This window comes from Abramis brama (assembly GCF_963993115.1).
Source record: "Abramis brama genome assembly, chromosome: 24".
Taxonomy (NCBI): Eukaryota; Metazoa; Chordata; class Actinopteri; order Cypriniformes; family Leuciscidae; genus Abramis; species Abramis brama.
The window spans coordinates 1,708,023-1,731,285 of record NC_139986.1 but is presented as its reverse complement, the minus strand read 5'-3'; the positions used below and the strand labels follow the sequence as shown (position 1 = coordinate 1,731,285).

General features: G+C 40.1%; 1 protein-coding gene across 1 annotated transcript in view; it reads right to left on the bottom strand.

Moving 5' to 3' along the window:
* Nucleotides 1–23,263, bottom strand: part of hecw1a (HECT, C2 and WW domain containing E3 ubiquitin protein ligase 1a) — a 98,756-nt gene that overhangs the window by 36,655 nt on the left and 38,838 nt on the right. Inside the window, exons 6-8 of the mRNA XM_084102909.1 lie at nucleotides 9,994–10,066; nucleotides 6,606–6,775; nucleotides 134–276 (exon numbers count right to left, since the gene is read on the bottom strand). Coding sequence (XP_083959035.1) covers nucleotides 134–276; nucleotides 6,606–6,775; nucleotides 9,994–10,066 — 386 coding nt within the window. The remainder of the gene's footprint in view (nucleotides 1–133; nucleotides 277–6,605; nucleotides 6,776–9,993; nucleotides 10,067–23,263) is intronic.

Genomic DNA, 23,263 nt, shown 5'->3' with positions numbered 1-23,263 from the left:
CTGGAGGAAAAACATGCAGAAATGGACCATTAGTTTGAAAAACAAGTCAATAATGAGAGTGTAATCGCAGTTTTCAGCAGGCTCACAGTCAGATAATTAATGTTTGTTAAATGATTATTTAGTGGAGACCTACCCGATAGCATTCTTCTCCAGCAGCCTCTGCACAGGCACGACCAGCTTTCCCAGAAAGCGTTTGATGATGGGTCTGCTCTTGGCAAACTTATCTTTTACCTCAATCTCCAAAACGTCCGTCGGCAGGGACACAAAGTTAAATCTCTGTGAATACAAAATCAAATAAGACTTCTCAGTTCTAAATCAAAAGAGTTTTGTTAACCGCTGATATTCAGTGTAGTTCCTTCTCATGATTTACATTCTATTTCATTAAGTTTGATACCTTGAGGAAATCTGATGGTTCTGAAAACACAGACTGGAAATATGTTACAAATATGTTGCATTCCTGACCTTCTCAACTAGCTAATCATTTATTAGATTTATAACAATAATGTATTTTGTGAATGTTTTTTTTTTTTTACAATTTGAATATTTTATTTTAAAATTCGTAAAAAAATTAATTGAATTCATAGTTTAAAAAAAGAAAAAAAGAAAAGAAAAAAGAAAAGAAAAATAAACAAATAAAAATAAATGAATATTAATACATAAAAAAAGAAAATAAATATAATAAATAAATATAAATACATAAAATAATTTTTTTTTTAAAAAAAAGAATAAAAAAAAGAAAGAATAAATTAATGAATGAACGAATGAATGTCCCCCTTGACTTATCAGAATAGTCTGAATGCGATACACAATGTTCTCAGGGATGCTGCATGCTGGCCGGAGTCCATGGGAAACTGCAGTGCTGACGGTGTGTGTGACAGCACAGGACTGGAGTGTATTGTTCCCTGTGGCAGTAAAGCGAGGCAGCACGACTCGTGTTCAAGGAGGCACAGGACTTTTCAGGACAGCGCCACACAAGCCCAAACTCAGCAGCTTCTGCAATCACAGTGACATTAAACCCCTGCCCATCACATCTAAACCCACTGAGTCCTCCACAGCACTCTGGAGAGACGAGGCTCAGAAAACACATTACGCTAGTTAGAGACGGTCTGCAACTGCGCCAATGAGTGGAAGATAACACACACACGCAGAGAAGAGCGAATCTGAATCCGTTTCGTTTAGATGTTCAGGGGCTGTGTGTTTAGTTTACAGCGGAGAATGCTTACAGTCTACAGAAACACATTTAATGCAGTCAACAAACAGATTTAATAAAAAAACACCAATAATAATAGCATGTTTTTAGACACAGTAATATAGGATAACCAGATTTTTAACAGTCAAACTTGAACTTAATCAAATGCAAATTTTCTCAAAAGGTTGTTTCTAAAAGAGGTCTCTTCACCAAAGCTGCATTTATTTGATCAAAAATACATAAAATCAGCAATATTGTGGTATCAAAATAACATGGTAATATTATTATAGTAGCTATTTTGATACCATTTCACTGAATAATTACAATATGATTATCCTTATAATATTTATATAGCATTCCATGGTACTAAAAACATGGAATACTATATGATCAGCAATATTGTGTCATATTATCCTTAATAAATTTGTGTGATACACTTTTTTTCAGGATGTTTTGATAAATAGAATTTTCAAAGCGTTTATTTGACGATTGCAGTGTTTATTATAAATGATTTATCGGTGTGCATCAACATTATTGTGTTAAATTCATTTTCCTGGTAATGTTGAATCAGAATAAGTTCCTCTTGCAGCATCTCTTCTCTTCTCTGATGACGAGGGCGGGGCTTTAACCTGTCACTCACATGAGATCAGCCAATAGCAAACCACAACCATCCAATCAGTTCCTCACAGACACAATCAAGCCCCGCCCACATCTGTTCTCGTTCCTGAAGCGTTTCACTCGGATATACGACACAATAGAGAAGAAAAGATGAGGAAAAACTTCCCTTTCATGAAGACTTTAAAGCATCCTTGCAAAAGAAAAAATATATATATCTTACTAACCACAAACTTCTGAGTGGTAGTGTGTGTGCTATTGGTTTTAGTACCATGGAATGCTATATAAATATTATAAGGATAATCATATTGTAATTATTCAGTGAAATGGTATCAAAATAACTACTATAATAATATTACCATGTTATTTTGATACCATTACATTTTTTTTTTGTGTGTGTGTGTGTGTGTGTGTGTGTGTAATTGTTGGCTAATATAACAGCAAGTCTGTATTTCTGGTACTATGTAAAATGTGATGCAATATAAGATGAATTTCCATAATGCACAGATTGTATGTGCAACACAGGCCAGGTTTCTGAATCAAACAGCCGGATCTGAGACTGTAGGGCAGGAGTAAAACATCCGACGCAAGCAGAAGCTTAAAACACTTCGAGAACGTCCATAAATAAATCAGAGAGAATAAGAGCTTGTTCTGCGGTCAAACGCGGTCCACTGACCAGCAGCTGAAGGAATGAAGATCAGCTCTCACACTCCACATGCGATATAAATAGTAATGTAAAAGACAAATTGTAAGTGTGTGTGTGATTATTAATGAATGAGAGCTAGTGTGTGTGTAGGTTTCAAAGCTTTAGTGATGCAGAAAGACACCGTCAGCAGGAATAAAAAGCCCATTAGTGGAGAGGACAGAAAATGCCTTTGGATTTATAGAACAAAACACCCAAAATAAACACAAAAACCATTAGGCCTGTCCCTCGACCAGCAGAGGATTTCACATTCACTCTCGAGTGGAAAGAGTTTTCTATATTCCCGCGTCAGGAAAAGATTCAAGCTGGTGAATGTTATTATTGAGTGTGATGAAACATTAAGGCAATAGTGTAAAACTGAGGGATGCCCTTCAGTCGTGGCAAACGGCCAGAGTTTGAAATCCTAGAGCAAAGAGAAAAAAACATCGGAGGACAGCAGAAAATAGATTTACAGGTTCTTTAAATGGAAGAGGAAATATCATTTATGGCTTTTCCGTTCGTGGGATCCGTGCATCACATGTTTGTGCTTGAGTCTCGTGCTTGCACATTCTTGCATTCTGCACTTCTTTAGTTATTGTGCAGTTCAGTGTGGTTATTTCCAACCCATTCTCAAAGAGAGGGCAAACTGAATTAATGAAATATATGCACTCATTGGAATTAATGCATCAGTGTTGGGTGTAATGCATAATTAAGTAATTAATTGCTGTCATTTAATTAAAGCAAGGGATTACTCTTAATTTTTTTTGTACTCTAATTACTTCTGATGTAATTGCATGAAATACTGTATACTGTGTTATAGACTAACATTTCTATATTTAACATCAAAATTCAATTTTAAAATGTATGTTTTTGATGTAATCTTCTCCCTTTGGTCAGTTAGAGAATAATTTATGCAATTTCATTTTATTTATTTGATATAGTTAAAAGAGCAGTTTCATGTCTATCCTTGTATTGTTCGATATTTGGGATATTTAGAATATTTATTTAGATATTTATTTAGATATTTAGAATATTTGTTTAGATATTTATGGTGATATTTAGGTGATGATGATGGTTGATATTTAGAAGGTAAATGGTAATGAGTAATGCAATACTAGAGAGTAATTAGTCTAATTGCACGGTTGAAGATGTAATTAGTAGCTTGTAGCAACAAAAAAAAAAATATATATATATTATTTATTATTTAATTTATTATTTATTATTTAAGCTAAGCTAGCACCGACCCTGTCAAACTAAAACAATGCATGCACTGAGACAAAAATGCATTTGCCCACCTATCTAAATGTAGGAAAGAAGGTGAATAAGCCCTATTTCAAAAAACGGTGCAGTGTTCCTTTAAAAGCTTTGTAAAATATATTGTAAATATCTGTCATCAGATATTAATAGCCAATAGTTTTGTAGGTGAAGTCGCCGCTGTTCTGTGCGTGTGTTGCAGACAGAAGCTGGGATAAAATAACCAGTCTGAGTTTGAATCAAACTTTAAGAGCAGAAGTTATCAGAGTTTGATCTGAGACTGCTTCTGTTTAAAGAGCGGCTGTAAAAGTGCATCAGATTCAGAAGAGATTCTGCTTTCATGCCGCGACTCAAAGCTGCGCGATATCAAACACGAAACGCTCTTCTCCTTCAGAAAGAAAGACGTCAAATGTCACAATCGCATCTCCAGACTCAGATTCAAAGACGACTTTTCAAATGTCAAAATGCCTTTAAACGATCCGTCATATCGAACGCTGTGAAAGGAGGAAAAGATGCACGAGAGACGACGGTTTAATAAAGCGACTCAAACGCACACACGAGGATTGAGTGAGAAAAAGCATACAGATAAACATTCAACTCTGGTCACAACTAGAAAGGGAAATAAACAAAAGTGTACAAAAGTCGGTAGAGTGGTTATCTCTTCTCCTCACCTGACACATCTATTACACACTCTCTCTCTCTCTCTCTCTCTCTACATACATGCGCAGTTCTCATCGTCACATCAGGAGTTTATGTCAAGGGGGTAATCCATCAGCCGGAAACTGAAGCTTCCTCGGGCGCAACCACTGATTAGCGGACCATCACCTGCTGTTAGCATCCCACTGACTCCCATTCATTTTGGCGTCACTTTGACAGCGAATAACTTTACATCTGAGGCGTTTAAAGACTCCATTTGTCCATTATTTATTTCTAAAGAAACACAACAATGTATAAAAGGCTCCATTACCTCGTATCTTTCGTTATGGCCCCGTAGAAGCAGTTTTCGTAAAAATAGGCTAACGATTGCGTCATAACCACGCCTCTCTCTGTCGCACAGTAGAGAGATTACCGTATGGACAGGAGGAGAAGCTCGCGGGTGATCGGGGGGGCGTTTCTAAACCCGCCCCCTTGTTATCCTCGTTTCGTAATTATCACCGTATTAGGTTCACCTGTTGTGTTATCATTAGTCCCTCTATTTAATCCCCTCTTGTTCTCCGTCCTGTGTCGGTTCATTGTCTAACACTGTTGACCTTTGTGTGTCAATCTTTATGGTGCACTTCTGTGAGTACTTTGTCTAGAATCCAGTTTAATGTATTGTGAGTTTTGGTTTTTATTATTTGTTCCTGTCAAGTTCAAGTCAAGTCTTTATTTATCATCTAGTCTTAGTCTTGCTTATTGCCTCTAGTCTTGTTTTGCCTCCTCGTGGGTTTTGTTTTCTGTTTTGTCTTCAATAAATTGTGTGTTGAGCATTCAGTCTGCTTTTGGGTTCGTCTATCTTCAACCTCATGACAGAATGAACCGACCAGAACCGAACCCAGCGGACAGTATGTTCTCGCCCGTCGAGTCCCAATCGGACCTTCTTATAGATTGGTGGCACAAGACGATGTCTGACATCAGAATCGGCAAGCTGCCGATTCCTCCTCAGGGAGAGAGATCCATTAAGGAGTACGCTCGGGTCGCTAATGAGAAGAGACTCTTCCTACCTGATATCCTTCTCAACCGCTACCTCATAGCGGGTCTCAACGCTCCTCCACCCCTTGCTGAACGGGAGAAATTGGCCTGCCGGCCGTTTGATGACATGGTGGACTGTTTATCTCGAAGGGAGATGCGGGGCTCCATCTTGTCTCCACCCGCCTCGCTGCCAGTGGTCCCGGAGGGTCGCGTCCTGGCCGTTGTTGCCTATGGTGATCAGGCTGGTTCCACTTCTTCTCCCGAGGTCTCTTCTGCACCCATTGAGCTCCGTGGCAAACGAGGGAGACGGACTTCGTGGGATTCTCCTTCGGAGTCATCCTCTACAGAGTCAGTGCTGCCCGAGACCACCCTCCCAGCTCCAGTTATGGTCCCTGCGGAACATCTCTAACTGGTCGCTAGTCCGGCTACGGATTCCGCACCGCGTCCTAGGAGAAAGAGGAGGAGGAAAGGAGCCTTCCGTTCTTCATCTCTTCCTGTTCCGGAGCCCGCTACTGCAAGCGCTGTCCGAGAGCCCGCTACTGCAAGCGTGGTCCCAGATGACGCTGACCCAGAGCCCACTGCTGCAGTGAACGTGGACCCTGAGTCTGCAGCAGTGGGGGTTGTTCCTGAATCTGCTGTCGTGAGCACTGCAGAGAGGGTCGCGGCCGATTCAGCTGCTGAAGCTGTCTTGCGGTCTGTTTCAGCTCATCAAAAGATGCCTGTCCTCGTCGCTGCCGAAACATTGTCTGAATACCTTAAACGTCTTGTCCAGATTCTTGAAGTCCCCGTCAAGTCAGTCATTTCTTCTTGTCCTGAGTCCACTGAGTCTAAGAGCGCCGTACCCCAGACGGCTGCGGAGAGCGCCGTACCCCAGACGGCTGCGGAGAGCGCCGTACCCCAGACGGCTGCGGAGAGTGCCGTTCTAGAATCGAAGATGCTGAGTTTGGGATCTGAGTCATCATCCGTGAGCTCAGTCCCAGTTTCCCCTCTACGGTCTCCTTCTACATCCCCTGTCTTGAGTCCTGTTATGTCTTCGACTGTTTCCCCCGCCCAGATTCCTGTTTTACCTCCCGGTGTACCCCCTGTCACCACCTCACCCCAGACAGCTTCCCCCAAGACTATGGCCTCCGAACCATCCCTGTGAGCGTCCCACGTGACGTGCCTGAAGGCCTGAGGAGCTCGAGAGACACTGACCTCTCTCTTCCAGACGGGGTGGACCGTGTTGCAGACGATGCCGGATCGCTTCTCCTGTCCGTGATGAGGAAGAGCTGGGAAGAGGCTGTGCTTTCCCGGCTGGATGGAGATCTTCAGATACGGGTCGGGATTAAAGAACATCCCTTTCTTCAGACCGACTGCCTGAATGCCTGAAAAAAGCAGAGCAAAGGAAGGGTTTATGGTGAAACAACCATTAATTGTGTGTGTGTGTGTGTGTGTGTGTATATATTTATATAGATCGATTATTAGGCTGCTGTCACTTTAAGAGCAAATCACGAATATATACGTATATATTGATACAGATACACATTACTTTCTCAACTGTTCAACTTAAATAGTCTCAAACGTTCACTTAGGAAATAACAGGCTATGCTAACTAGGGTACTAGCTATTTTTTTTCAAGTGCAAGATGTGAAAGAGTTCAGTTTAGTGTTCTGTCTGAGACGCGGCTTGAGTTCCCTTTCACGTCATCTTGAATATTGAATACTGTCAAGGCTTAACTTGATGATGCAGGGCTGGCCTGTCGACTGTCCTGGTGTGTGTTTCCCGTACAGCGACGTCACTCGCTGCTTCACTACTATAGTGCGAGGCATCGCAAAAGAAATCATCTAGCTAGTCACGACTGTTTCCCGAAACCAGATTGTCACATACTGGTCGTTCAACCACGTTAGTTAATGATGTCACGCAGGTGGTGGAGTAATGAATACTTTTTATGAATCCGTTTGAGATCAAATTAACGCTAGATGTTTTGCTATAGATTACAGACATGACATCTGAAGAATCATTTTTATGTATTTTGCTTTATTTCCAGATTCAATCATAGGCTCGTTCTTACACTAGAGCTCGTTCACACATGCGCACTCTTCAAAAATGACGCTTTAAATCTCTTGACAAACTATAAGACGTAAATGACATTTGTATGTATTCTAAATAAAAGACACAGGTTGCACTGAATGTCAGCTTGCTTATTTTGCTCAAGATCAGGATTTATTGAGTCCACATGTCATGCAAACTAGAAACTCTGCTTCTAACCACAGGAGATCTGTCGCTCCACACACACTACTCTGCGATGCTGTTTGCGAATGTTCGTTAGAACGATGGTTTCGGGAAACACACCCCTGAGGAATATTCATGTTCATGCATTTTTAAAATTCATAAAAAGGTCACCGGATAACTGGTGAGCGACACCGTTTCATATATTCGCCAATGCCGATTCTTACTTGCATTTGGTGCTTGGCGAATGGTAATTTTAGGCCCTGTATAAATTATATATGTGTGTGTGTGTGGGTATATAAAACAAGAATTTGATAATTTAATGTACTGTAATTAATAATTCATATATTATTCAATTAAAACAAAGACACTATTATTACATTATTTTTATATATTATTATATTTGGACAAATAATGGTATATACAATATATAATTAGAAATATAATAATTATATATTGTTATATTATTCTGTTATATTCTGACAAATAATTATAATACAAATATTATAATAATAATAATATAATACATTAAATAACAAATAGTGAATTAATAATAACAAATAAATGTATCATTTGATGTTATTTATAATTATTATTTATTAAGATATTATTTCGGATGATAATAATGATAATAATAACAACAACAGGAATAATAATAATAATAATAATTTTGCCATTAAACATCTGGATAATTTATATTTAATATATATTTAACAATATATTTATGTTAGTTTTATTTGAGTAATTTTAATAAAACTGTTATTTGTAAAAGTAAATAAAAATGGATTATTAATAATAATAATAATAAATGTAATAAACACACACACGCGCGCACACACACACACACACGCACACCGTATATACAATAACTTTAAATTATTTATTTATTTTTTAAAAAAAATTCTTTGTCTTTATTTTTTTTAATTAAATACTTTAAAATTAGTACTCTAAATACTCTAATATTAATAATTAATAAATGTATTATTATTACCATTGTTGTTTCAATAATAATAATGTTGTCCTTCAACACCTGTTTACTCCAATATGTTTAAGAGAGTTTTATTTATGATCTGACTGTATATTGTCTGAGTTTTTGCAGGCCCTGGTACCTTATGCAATATTAAAACATCATTGATAGAGAAACAAGGAAAGCACGAGCCTTAAAGGCTGAAGCCGAAGAGTCTGAGCCGGGGAACATGAAGACAAAAGCAGGATCTGTCAGAATCCCACAGGATCTCATTATCTCCTTCAGTATCCAGACCGGCAGTCAGAGACGCTCTCGTGGGAAGCGTGATATTAATGTCATAATCTACTGAATATGGGCTTAATGTGTTTTTAACAGGATAGACGCGGCGTCTGAGTGTGTGATGGATCTCCTCCTGATACTCAGATTCACTGATGTGGGAACGTTCACAGGTGAAATACTGCTGTGCTTATAGTGTTGTTTACTGGTGTAACTCGGATATTTAGGATATTTATATTATATATATTATATTTGATTCCTCCTCAAACAGTCACAGAACAACATGACGTTCCCTTCAGGTTTTTGCAGATCAACTTTCCACAAGAATCACTTTCCCTGTTTTCCGGCTCCCACAGGATCCCTGCAGGTTTTTATCTGGATCTTCTCCACAGGCACTAATGTGCATGTATATTTATATATGTATATTTATCCTCAGACATTCTTCAGCTCATGGCAGCAGATGAAGTTATGAAGTTATGAATAAAATATACATCCTGAATCCTGAATAGTGGAGTGAATAGTTTGGCCATCACATCTTCAAACGTGATGGAGAAGAGAGAGAACGAGGCGGATGAAGGAATATCAGGACAGTCAGACAATAGTCATCCTTTTATAATGAATATATCAAATTATGTTTGGGTTAGGTAATTCAGAAGTTAAAGAGAATACGGTAACACTTTACAATAAAGGTCATTAATGTATGAACTAACGTGAACTAACAATGAGCAGCAATACATTTGTTACAGTATTTGTGAATCTTTGTTAATGTTAGTTAATAAAAATACAGCTGTTAATTGTGTGTTCATGTTAGTTCACAGTGCATTAACTAATGCTAACAAATACAACCTTTGATTTTGATAAATGTTAAAAATAATATTAACTAAGATTAATAAATGCTGTAGAAGTATTGTTCATTCTTATATGTTAACTAATGTTTACTAATGAACCTTATTGTAAAGTGTTACCAAGAACACAAAAAGTATTTCAATAGTATTTCTATATCAGAACACACTAAAAGCTGAGATTTTTGTTGCAGTTTGAGACACTAGAGGATTTATTCTCAACGACTGAACTTCAACAATTGTTTGTTAGTGAATAAACACATAGATATGAGTAATATGAGTGGCGTACCTGACAGAGAGAAGCTGATGAGCCTCCTGCTGCCAGTCTGAGGAAGATCTGCACTGATGACCGGCTTCAGAGCCTATCAGAGAGAAGAGCAGAGGAGACGGCCAATCAGAGCGCAGCACAGGCACGCGACACCCAATCAGAGCGCAGCACATGACTGACGGACAGGAAGTGACTCTAAACAGGTCACGCCCCCTTTCTTGCTTTCTTTCCTCTTGTGTTTCTTCATCCCTGGCCTGATATGCTGAGCTTGAAGGCCATTACAGACGCGCATGGCAGGAATCGATAGCATGCATTCATTAGGACAGCATTGATTCAGCATCCAGGAAGAGGAGAAGGAGAAGCAGAGGCTCATGGGACGCCACTTCTCAGAAGAGGGAAAAGTCTAGATGTGGGGAACACCGGCTCCGGGGTTATTAGTGTCAACTAAAATTAACATTTTGCATACTGAAAAAGGGAAAAAAGGTCATTTTCATAATCATCCGTCCTCACATGACAGCAGAGCTGTGTGACCTGTGCCTGTGTGTAGTGAGAGACTCCACCTGCAGGTGGCAGTACAGTGTGTGATGATGAGGATGAGGATGATGATGATGAGGATGAAGGTTCACTTACTTTATTTCATTCTGTGGACAAATTACCACTTTTTGTCCATACAATGAAAGTCTGTTGCTTTGGACCCCATTGACTTTCATTGTATGATTTTTTTCTTCTTCAAAATTTAACTAAATAATGGCAGAATTAACATTTTTGAGCGTATTAATCTTTTAGCAGGATTAACTAAACCTAAAACCATAAAAAAAAAAAAAAAAAATGTTTTTGTTGTTGCTTGAAATAAAATAGAAAAACTTATTTTATTGAAGCTAATTTTATGTAGGCCTAGTTTAACTTGTATTAAAATGACATGTATTAAAATTACATCCTAAAATTTTATAAAAATTTGTGAAAAATATACATATATATTTTTCAAAAAACCTCCAAAAATGCCACAAAAAAACCCACAACAAAATAACTAAAACTTTAACTAAAAATAAAATGAAAAATAAAAAAAACAATTCAAAATATTAATAAAGTCATATTTTATTAAAATATTATTAAGTAAATTCAATTACTTTGGGGTCCAGGATTATTTTCGGTAACTAAAATTAAAACTATGAAATAAAACTGACATAAAATATAATAAAATATGAATATCAGATGAAAAACCTAAAATAAATGAAAATTAAAAATCTTGCCTTGGCAACTTGAATCACTAAATTAACTTACTGGAAATAAATAAAAATAAAAAATAGAACTGAAATAAAAATAAATTGAAGTAATACAAAAAACTAATAAAAATGCTAAAAATTAAACTAAACTTAAAATAAACACTGAACATTTAAAAATAAAAGCTCATTCAAAATATTGATAAAATCTATAATATTATTTAAATTCTGTCAGACCACAAATAGAACATGAGAGTTAAAGTAAAATTAAAAATATTATTTAAACAAAACAAATGATCGAAATCCAAACAATTTAAAGGCACTCCTGGTATATTCTCTGTCTTCACGTTTGTTTAGTTCTTTAGAAATCCAACAGTCCATTCGTCAATGAGACGAGGAGGACTTTCATCTCTGTTCTAGAAGACGACGAGCACCAGAGAGAGAACTGCAGTGAGACGGTTTGAGACGCACGACATGAACACTTCTAGTGCAGAAGTGCGTCACTTCATTTCAATAAGACTCTTTCCAGTCGTTGAGATGCACATATAGACCTTCCAGAAAAATGAGTCAAAACATCCGTGAAAATGTAATGAGAAACAAGCAGAGCCGGTGTGTGAGCAGTTTCAGCACGAGTGTGTGAGAGTGTGTGTGGGTGTGTGGGTGTGTGTGTGTGTGTGTATAAATCCTGTCCTCTCGCTCAAACCGCAGATTTACCAGATATACAGCATCTGTGGGAGACTCTTAAATCAGACCTCAATCAATCCAAACACAGAGACCTGTGACACACACACACACACACAGCGGAGCAGCAGAGGATCATGGGTAATCAATCACTGGGTCTGAACTGAGTAATACTGCAAATCCTGCTTCAGCTTGTCTGATGAGTCTGTGTGTTCTCGTCTCCTACTGGCCTTTTTCATTCAGGTCTCTTAATAGTCTTTATGACTAGTAGAGTTACATTTATTATACACATTTACATTACATTTACATTTAATCATTTAGCAGACGCTTTTATCCAAAGTAAAATGAGTAACCTTTGAGAGTGAGATTTTAAAATGAGAAAAATGAGATGAAATGGATTTTGTCACTAAGGATTGGTGTCACACACACAAAAAGTACCATGGTACCAAATGCAAATATGACATTTATTTGTAAAAATTAAGAAAAAAAATGATATATATATATATATATATATAGGAAATATTTTCACTACTCAAAATCTACAATTAAAAACAGCCCAAAAATAATTTCAGTTTTAGTTTTGAATGATACATGTATATTATAAAACTTGAGTGTGTGTGTGTGTGTGTGTGGGGGGGTGTGTGTGTGTGTGAAAGAGAGTGTGTGCATGCATGTGTGTGTGTGTGTGTGTGTGTGTGTGTGTGTGTGTGTGTGTGTGTTTGAAAGAGAGTATGTGTGTGTGTGTGAGAGAGAGAGTGTGTGCATGTGTGTACATGTGTGTGTGTGAGAGTGTGTATACAGTATGTGTGTGAGAGTGTGTGCATGTATGTGCGTGTGTGTGTGAGAGTGTGTGCATGTGTGTGTGTGAGAGTGTGTGCATGTGTGTGTGTGTGAGAGTGTGTGTGTGTGAGTGTGTGAGAGTGTGTGTGTGTGTGAGAGTGTGTGCATGTGTGTGTGTGTGCATGTGAGAGTGTGTGTGTGTGTGAGTGTGTGTGAGTGTGTGAGTGTGTGTGTGTGTGTGTGTGTGTGAGAGTGTGTGCATGTGTGTGTGTGAGAGTGTGTGCATGTGTGTGTGTGTGAGAGTGTGTGTGTGTGTGAGTGTGAGAGTGTGTGTGTGTGTGTGTGAGTGTGAGAGTGTGTGTGTGTGTGTGTGTGTGCCAGTGCCAGTGCCAGTGCATATATAAAGCCATGAACATGAGAGAGAGATCTCACATACCAATTGTGCAGACATGAAATCGCACAAATTGACATGAAAACAAGCTTAAAGGGCCATGAAACTCTTTCAGCTCAAGTCTAACACACAATATTTTTGTAAAATGCAGCTTAAATGGGCGTGTGTGCCTGAGAGAAGAAGGGACTCGCTCCTCGAGAAAGACGATCGCTACAAACAGTGTCGATGTGTCGTGTGATAGCCAACCAGAGTCTCGCCCTGGAGCGTCAAACTCACACACGACCTTTCACACCGCGCAAACAAACACTTCACGACCCTTGAGCCTCTCTCATCTATTACGCGATCTCACAGTTTGACAAGTCTGTCACTGGAAATCACCACGTGGTGGCATGAATAATTAAAGGGGTCATAGGATGTAAAATTCACTTTTATATGGTGTTTGCATATGAATGTGTGTTTGCAGTGTGTGTGCTTTTTTTAATCCTCAAAAAGTCTAAACACTCTCAAAAATCAGGCCGTTTGGATTTTCTGAGCACTATGATGTCATAATGCTCATGCTCTGCCCACGACCACTGACGGACTGTCCCGTATTAGCATATTAATGCCCTCAGCCAATCGGGGGGGAGCAGTTGCTCATTATCATTTAAAGAGACATGCACTGAAACGGTAGCCTAGAAATCTAGACGCACCCTAGCGGCAGCAAAATGTATTCCGCAGCCAGGTGGGTCTAGCAACTCTCAATAGACCTTCTAGCTGCAAAAACCTAAATTGGGTCAGGCCAATCACGTCGTGTATAGAGTAGGCGGGGCGGGCTTAACATATGACGACAGAGTTGCGACGGCTGCCACTTGAAAACAAAGAATGACGGCTGCTGATGGAGAACAACGGTCTTTCGAATCGGCTTTGGCCGCGACTCTGGAGGACTTGGAGTTAAGTTTTTCTTTGAGAAAAGAGCAAAGAACGGCACTTAAGTCATTCTTAAAAAAAGGAAGATGTGTTCGTCGTTTTGCCGGCCAGATATGGCAAAAGTTGAATCTATCAACTAAGCTCCGCTGTTGGGAAAACGCTCTGGTTGGTTTAAGCGCTGTCCTATTGCGTGCAGAGGGAATTTGAAAGACAGCCGTTTATCCCGCCCCTCGGATTAAACCGCGTCTATGGTGAGTTTCCAGACCTAACATCTTGATGTAGGTCTGGCTTGCCAGGCTACTGAAACGGGTCGCTGTGAACAGAGCTGTTTTTGAGGAGGTAAAACGGGTGTTGTTTTACACAACCATTGAGGAGTTTTAACCAAAGTATCCACAACTTTCCCGAACTCTGACCTTTCCCATGATCGCTATGGCAACGTAGAACAAGCCGGTAACGAACTTCCAGTTTACGTTAGCCTGAAGATACTGCTATCGGAGAGCCTCAACAAGCCCAAACAACTTGCTTGGGTAATGACGAGTAGAGCTTAGATCGGGCCCAAAAAATCAAGCCCGACCCTACCTGAGCCCGTTGTGTCCGAGCCCGGCCCGACACATTAACTGAAATTATGAGCCCGAGCCCAATTTAGACCCAACCATTTTTAATACGTGGGCCGTTATAACCAGGGGCGGCGCCAGATAATTTTTAAACATGTGCTGAGGGGGTGCTAGATATAAATACTTTTAATAAATGAGCAAAAATTGGCCACTTAATATTTAATATTAAATTATTTTAATGATCACAATTAAAGTATTAATTTTATTAAATTGAACAAGCACAACATTCAGCATTCAATCAAATATTATTAAAGATTTATTATTATTAATAATGTTATTTCAACACAATATCTTGTTATTTCAACATCATATGTGTGCCGACTTTGCGTGCAACAAGCAAGATGTGCATTTGTAAATCCGGTGACACGCGTGCACTGATTTTTATAAATAAATAATGTTTTCTGTCAGTGTCGGCTGCAAAGATGAAGTTGACGATCGTCATCTCCGTAGTGAACGCGCCTATAGAGAGAAATGCACATCTTGGATTACATAATCAGAGAGTAGCCTATTTATTTTCATTTTTAATTGTTTCGTTTAAAGACATTTAAAGCTTTCTTTAGATAGGCTATATTTCTCATGTCTGAGTTTCGGTTAATTTATGATAATCCATGTCATGGTTTATATTGTCTGCTATATTTTTCCTATATTAAATCCAGGCAATTGGTTGATGAACAATTTATTAAAATAAAGATACAATTTATACAAAACGAAATTCACTTTAAAGAAAGGCTTTCTACAAAACAAAACTTAATGAAGAAAATTAACAAAATCATGTCTGACCCACTCTATGTGTCCCGATGCATCCTATCATGGTGTTCACTGTTCAAAATCAACACAGATGGAAAAAATTACATTATAATATTTGAACAAATATGAAACTAAATGCTCTTATTTAATGGCTACAACAAATATAGTAGGCCTACATACTCTCTATTTGTACAAATTGCTGCACATTCAAGTTAATTCTCAAATTAATTTTCAAATTATTGAAATTAAGACAATAAACATACCACTTAAAAATATATATACAGTTGTACTGCAGTTTTTTCTAAGTACTCTTTCACTCTTTCTGCGTAGAAGGTCTGTTTATGTTGGAAACAGCTCCCATTCATAAAATCCTTCAGTTTTCGCGTGTTGTTTGTGCACCTGACAACGGTACACGTTGAGCCACAAGGAGCCATTGCTTAATCTGTCAGCATTACTACTTGTCAGTAATCAGTTTCACCCGTTTGTACCGCGACGCGAGTATCCCTTATGTGCTAGCTTCATTAAGCGTTAGGCTAAACCGGAACTGAGATACCGTCAACAGGAAGTATCGAGTGTCATGGCGACGCCCAATAAGACTCGCAGGAAAGTTGTGGATATTACAAACTTTACATGAAGACCCTAAAGAATCATCCGATGACCCCTTTAAGACACAGTGTCTTCTCATAGGAAAAGAAAGCTCAGTTTCGTGAATAATTATAAGACACCGATGCGCCATCGAAGTACGATGTAGATTTTAAACCCCGAAGACGAAAATAGCGGGAAAAAATAATAATCAACCAGTTTCCCCTTACAATTAAATCTAACAGATGCTAACATTGTCTTCGGTGGTGTTTAACACACATACCTCTGTTAAAGGCACAATATGTAACTTTTTTACTTTAAAAATAGCAAAAATCACTATATCTATGTTACATATTTTTTTTAGTTGTGTACTAACATTATCCCGACTGTTTCCAACAACTTTCAAACCAGGAGAAATTTGTAATTTAATTCGAGAAACGTCCCGTTTCTTTATTTCCGTTTTGTCGCCGCCAATGGCGTCATATCCGCGTTGTCCCTGGTTTCCGCTCGTGCTGCCATGGCAACCAGAGCCATCTGATAGTAACCAAGGCGACAGATGTGGACGACTGTTAGTTCGCAATGTCTATCTGCACGCTGTTGTTGTTTCGTTCAAACATTATGGACCATGGCAAGCAGACTTTGGATAAAAAAGTTGGATATATAGTTCAACAATGATAAAATGTTAGAATATGATCTGTATGTTATTCTAATGTTGATCTAGTTTACTGCTAGTCTCATACAGACAGACTAACACATACATTTCAACACATTCAAGTGCAGTTTAGTGTGCTAGTGTAATGTTAGACCAAGTGAAACAGCGCTGTGTTACCTCACAAGTTTAATTTGTCTAATAAACTGACCTGTGAGTAGTAATTCTGCGTGTAGTTCGGTAGAATGAAATGTGCATATTCCTTTTATATCCGCGGGACTCGCGTCGTGTGTGGAGCTGATAGCTGTCTCTTAGCAATCCCGACCTGCTTCATATCACAGTCATGATAAAAGCATCGATGTATTCAGTCATCCATAAACATTATTAGATCGGTCGGCTTGACGTTGACGACAAGATCCATAATTCTTAGCAAATGTTGCGTCATCAATCTACGCCTTTGTTATTGTAAAGAGGTTAGTATGGGGGTATTATTGTTGCAATATTCCAAATAAATAGATTAATATTCACAAATAAATGTAAAGAGATTCACAAAAATGTATCGAATTCACAAATAAATAGATTAAGATCCACAAATAAATGTAAAGAGTTTCACAAAAAAATATAAAATTCACAAATAAATAAAATGAGATTTGCAAATAAATAAAATATTTACAAATGTTTTATTATTTTACAAACACAACTCTGTCTGGCATTTATTTGTGAACCGCTTTCTGTGCATTTGTAAATCGCTGCACACATTTGTGAACTGGTTCCTGTGCATTTGTGAATCTCCTCACGCATTTGTGGATTTTGAAACACTTCTAGCGTCGACGTGCAGACAGATCCACAAATAAGTGGACTCCACCCACCGCCTACTCAAGCCAATCAGATAACGGCCACATCGAGCTGGCCAATCGTAGCACGTTCTCGCTTCAACCAATCACGTTTGGCTTTACACTCGGGGCGGGAACTGATTCTTGCATCCTTGAAAGGAGCAGTAGTAGCGCTGAACTGTTTGTGTGGTAAAAACACTCTGTTCTCAAAAGATTGTTGGAGTTTAAGGCCTCTTTATATTTCCATCAGGATACACTCAGGGAATTATGATAATCAGAGACCCCGAGCATCATGAACAGTCTCTACACCGGCAAGAGGCTCGACACAGCGCGTCAAAAGCAAATAGGCACTATCTATTCACTGCTGCTGTAGCAGTTTCAAATAATGTAAAACTAGCATGTTTGAAATGTTAACACATATTCCCTATGTGACGTCTGCTTAGCTGCAGACATGTCTGCATAATCGTACTCTTAACGGCTCTGATCGTAGCCTACTTATTGACTAGTGCTGGTAACTTGAAAAATCATATTTCGTGATAGTGTCCTGAACGCGGGGCATTCATTGATAGTAAACGGATGCCCGCACTTCTTCTAGATAGATAGAAGATAGATTAGATTAGAAGATAGATAGATTCTTCTAGATAGATAGCCTCGCACGGGAGACACCATGCAAGAAATTACAGGACATACGATTTTGCCTTTTAAAGCACAATCGCGGTGACAAATAGCAATAGGACATAAATAAATGTCATGTAGAATACCAAATATGAGCCCAAATGACCACCCAATATGGAACGGTACGAGCCTCAGCATCAGCGTGTGCTGCAAAAAAAAAATCTTGCAATGCAAATTAAAAACTCGTGTAGCTATTTATGGGTTGAACCCAGCTATTCATTAGTCAGCTACTTGATGATCTTGAATAACGTGACGCGTCCATAATGCGTTATTCCCATAACAGAGATGTAAAGGGCTGTTTCTCTGGCTTTTTTCAAGGCTCATAAAAATTGTGGCTTGGCTTGACAAGCAGTCTAATGGTGTAATTCTAACAAAATCCAAATTTTAAACATATTTTATGGGCCTTTACGCGTACACTTCCTATTTGAAATGCAGATGAATGATGAATGAGCACAGAGCAAGATCGCCCAGTGTAAAGCCAAACGTGATTGGTTGAAGCGAGAACGTGCTACGATTGGCCAGCTCGATGTGGCCGTTATCTGATTGGCTTGAGTAGGCGGTGGGTGGAGTCCACTTATTTGTGGATCTGTCTGCACGTCGACGCTAGAAGTGTTTCAAAATCCACAAATGCGTGAGGAGATTCACAAATGCACAGGAACCAGTTCACAAATGTGTGTAGCGATTTACAAATGCACAGAAAGCGGTTCACAAATAAATGCCAGGCAGAGTTGTGTTTGTAAAATAATAAAACATTTGTAAATATTTTATTTATTTGCAAATCTCATTTTATTTATTTGTGAATTTTATAATTTTTTGTGAAACTCTTTACATTTATTTGTGGATCTTAATCTATTTATTTGTGAATTCAATACATTTTTGTGAATCTCTTTACATTTATTTGTGAATATTAATCTATTTATTTGGAATATTGCAACAATAATACCCCCATAGGTTAGCGACCCCTAGCGGCGAAAAATGCCATACTGTACCTTTAAAATCTCAGAAAATGTAGTTTAGGGTTTCATGACCCTATAGATTTAATGAAAACAGCCTTAGTGAGAGTCCACCCCATCATTTACTCAGCATCATATCATTCCAAACTTGCATGTCTTTCTTTCTACAGTGGGAAACACAAGAAGATATTTTGAACAATGCAGGTAAACAAATATCTTTGGTTCCCATTGACTTCCATTTTTCTCCATACAATGGGAACCGAAACTGTTTGGTTACGAACATTCTTCATGATAGATATTATTTACGTTCCACAAAAGAAAGAAACTCCTACAAGTATGGAACGACATGAGGGTCAGTAAATGATGACTATCCCTTTAATATGTGCATCGGACATTCGTTTTGTCATTTCACTGAATACTCATTAAATGTTTGCAAATATTTTGTTACTGATTAAGCAACATCACATTGACTGTAATGTGTTTTTAGCCGTTACTGTAAGTTCTTCAACTGCTGATGTTATTAAGACTAGTTAGAAGACATATTTTAAAAGAAGAGCTCAAAAAAAGCTAGTTCAGTCTCCCGAATCAGTTCAAACCGTCTCGTTATCAATTCAAACTATGATGCAACGAAGTTTGTGCCTCCATCACTCCATCTGACATATATATATATATATATAGAGAGAGAGATAGAGAGAGAGAGAGAGAGAGAGAGAGAGAAATTAAGCTTCTCTTTTATTTCTTAAAAAAAAAACCATATGCACAAAGAAGCTATTTTTATCCAGAATCCCAAACGCATATTTTTCACTTGCCTCACACAAATTGCAGTGCTCTAAAATTACACACGATGCACAAAATAAACTATTTAGAATGAGCTCAACCATCCATCAAGTCTGACTGAAGCATACGGCTCTGTTTCTGTGCCACACACTTCAGATCCACACGCTTCAGATCCACACACACACTTCAGATCCACACGCTTCAGATCCACACACACACTTCAGATCCACACACACGCTTCAGATCCACACACACGCTTCAGATCCACACACACGCTTCAGATCCACACACACGCTTCAGATCCACACACACGCTTCAGATCCACACGCTTCAGATCCACACACACACTTCAGATCCACACGCTTCAGATCCACACGCTTCAGATCCACACACACACTTCAGATCCACACACACGCTTCAGATCCACACACACGCTTCAGATCCACACGCTTCAGATCCACACACACGCTTCAGATCCACACACACGCTTCAGATCCACACACACGCTTCAGATCCACACACACGCTTCAGATCCACACGCTTTCAGATCCACACACACGCTTCAGATCCACACGCTTCAGATCCACACACACACTCCAGATCCACACGCTTCAGATCCACACGCTTCAGATCCACACACACACTTCAGATCCACACACTTCAGATCCACACGCTTCAGATCCACACACACGCTTCAGATCCACACGCTTCAGATCCACACACACGCTTCAGATCCACACGCTTCAGATCCACACACACGCTTCAGATCCACACGCTTCAGATCCACACACTTCAGATCCACACACACACTTCAGATCCACACACACGCTTCAGATCCACACACTTCAGATCCACACACACGCTTCAGATCCACACGCTTCAGATCCACACACACGCTTCAGATCCACACACACGCTTCAGATCCACACACACGCTTCAGATCCACACACACGCTTCAGATCCACACACACGCTTCAGATCCACACTCTTTCAGATCCACACACACACTTCAGATCCACACACACACTTCAGATCCACACACACACTTCAGATCCACACGCTTCAGATCCACACGCTTCAGATCCACACACACGCTTCAGATCCACACACACACTTCAGATCCACATTCTTTCAGATCCACACACACGCTTCAGATCCACACACACACTTCAGATCCACACACACACTTCAGATCCACACGCTTCAGATCCACACACACGCTTCAGATCCACACACACGCTTCAGATCCACACACACGCTTCAGATCCACACACACGCTTCAGATCCACACACACGCTTCAGATCCACACACACGCTTCAGATCCACACACACACTTCAGATCCACACACGCTTCAGATCCACACACGCTTCAGATCCACACACACGCTTCAGATCCACACACACGCTTCAGATCCACACACGCTTCAGATCCACACACACGCTTCAGATCCACACACACGCTTCAGATCCACACACACGCTTCAGATCCACACACACGCTTCAGATCCACACACACACTTCAGATCCACACACGCTTCAGATCCACACACGCTTCAGATCCACACACACGCTTCAGATCCACACACACGCTTCAGATCCACACACGCTTCAGATCCACACACACGCTTCAGATCCACACACACGCTTCAGATCCACACACGCTTCAGATCCACACACACGCTTCAGATCCACACACACTTCAGATCCACACGCTTCAGATCCACACACACGCTTCAGATCCACACACACGCTTCAGATCCACACACACGCTTCAGATCCACACACTTCAGATCCACACACACACTTCAGATCCACACGCTTCAGATCCACACACACGCTTCAGATCCACACACACGCTTCAGATCCACACGCTTCAGATCCACACACACGCTTCAGATCCACACACACACTTCAGATCCACACGCTTCAGATCCACACACACACTTCAGATCCACACGCTTCAGATCCACACGCTTCAGATCCACACACACGCTTCAGATCCACACACAAACTTCAGATCCACACGCTTCAGATCCACACGCTTCAGATCCACACACACGCTTCAGATCCACACGCTTCAGATCCACACACACGCTTCAGATCCACACGCTTCAGATCCACACACACGCTTCAGATCCACACGCTTCAGATCCACACACACGCTTCAGATCCACACACACACTTCAGATCCACACGCACGCTTCAGATCCACACACACGCTTCAGATCCACACACACGCTTCAGATCCACACGCTTCAGATCCACACACACGCTTCAGATCCACACACACGCTTCAGATCCACACGCTTCAGATCCACACACACGCTTCAGATCCACACACACACTTCAGATCCACACGCTTCAGATCCACACACACACTTCAGATCCACACGCTTCAGATCCACACGCTTCAGATCCACACACACGCTTCAGATCCACACACAAACTTCAGATCCACACGCTTCAGATCCACACGCTTCAGATCCACACACACGCTTCAGATCCACACGCTTCAGATCCACACACACGCTTCAGATCCACACGCTTCAGATCCACACACACGCTTCAGATCCACACGCTTCAGATCCACACACACGCTTCAGATCCACACGCTTTCAGATCCACACACACGCTTCAGATCCACACACACGCTTCAGATCCACACGCTTCAGATCCACACACTTCAGATCCACACACACTTCAGATCCACACGCTTCAGATCCACACACTTCAGATCCACACACACACTTCAGATCCACACGCTTCAGACACACACACTTCAGATCCACACACACGCTTCAGATCCACACGCTTCAGATCCACACACTTCAGATCCACACGCTTCAGATCCACACACACGCTTCAGATCCACACACACACTTCAGATCCACACACACGCTTCAGAGCCACACGCTTCAGATCCACACACACGCTTCAGATCCACACACACGCTTCAGATCCACACACACGCTTCAGATCCACACACACGCTTCAGATCCACACGCTTCAGATCCACACACTTCAGATCCACACACACTTCAGATCCACACGCTTCAGATCCACACACTTCAGATCCACACACACACTTCAGATCCACACGCTTCAGACACACACACTTCAGATCCACACGCTTCAGATCCACACGCTTCAGATCCACACGCTTCAGATCCACACACACACTTCAGATCCACACACACACGCTTCAGATCCACACACACACTTCAGATCCACACGCTTCAGATCCACACACACGCTTCAGATCCACACGCTTCACACAGAGTCTTTCTGCTGACCACATCAACATCGTCATTTGATCCTGAAGGACACAGTGAACAATCCCGTATGAACCTGTCCTGTTCTGTTCTCAGCTCTGGACACTGGCTGACGAGGAACCAAACGCAGAAAAGGTCTTTCTCCGAGACGAAGAAACCCTGACAATGACAGCTGGACTATGACAAAATCATGAAAGCAGAAACTGTTTA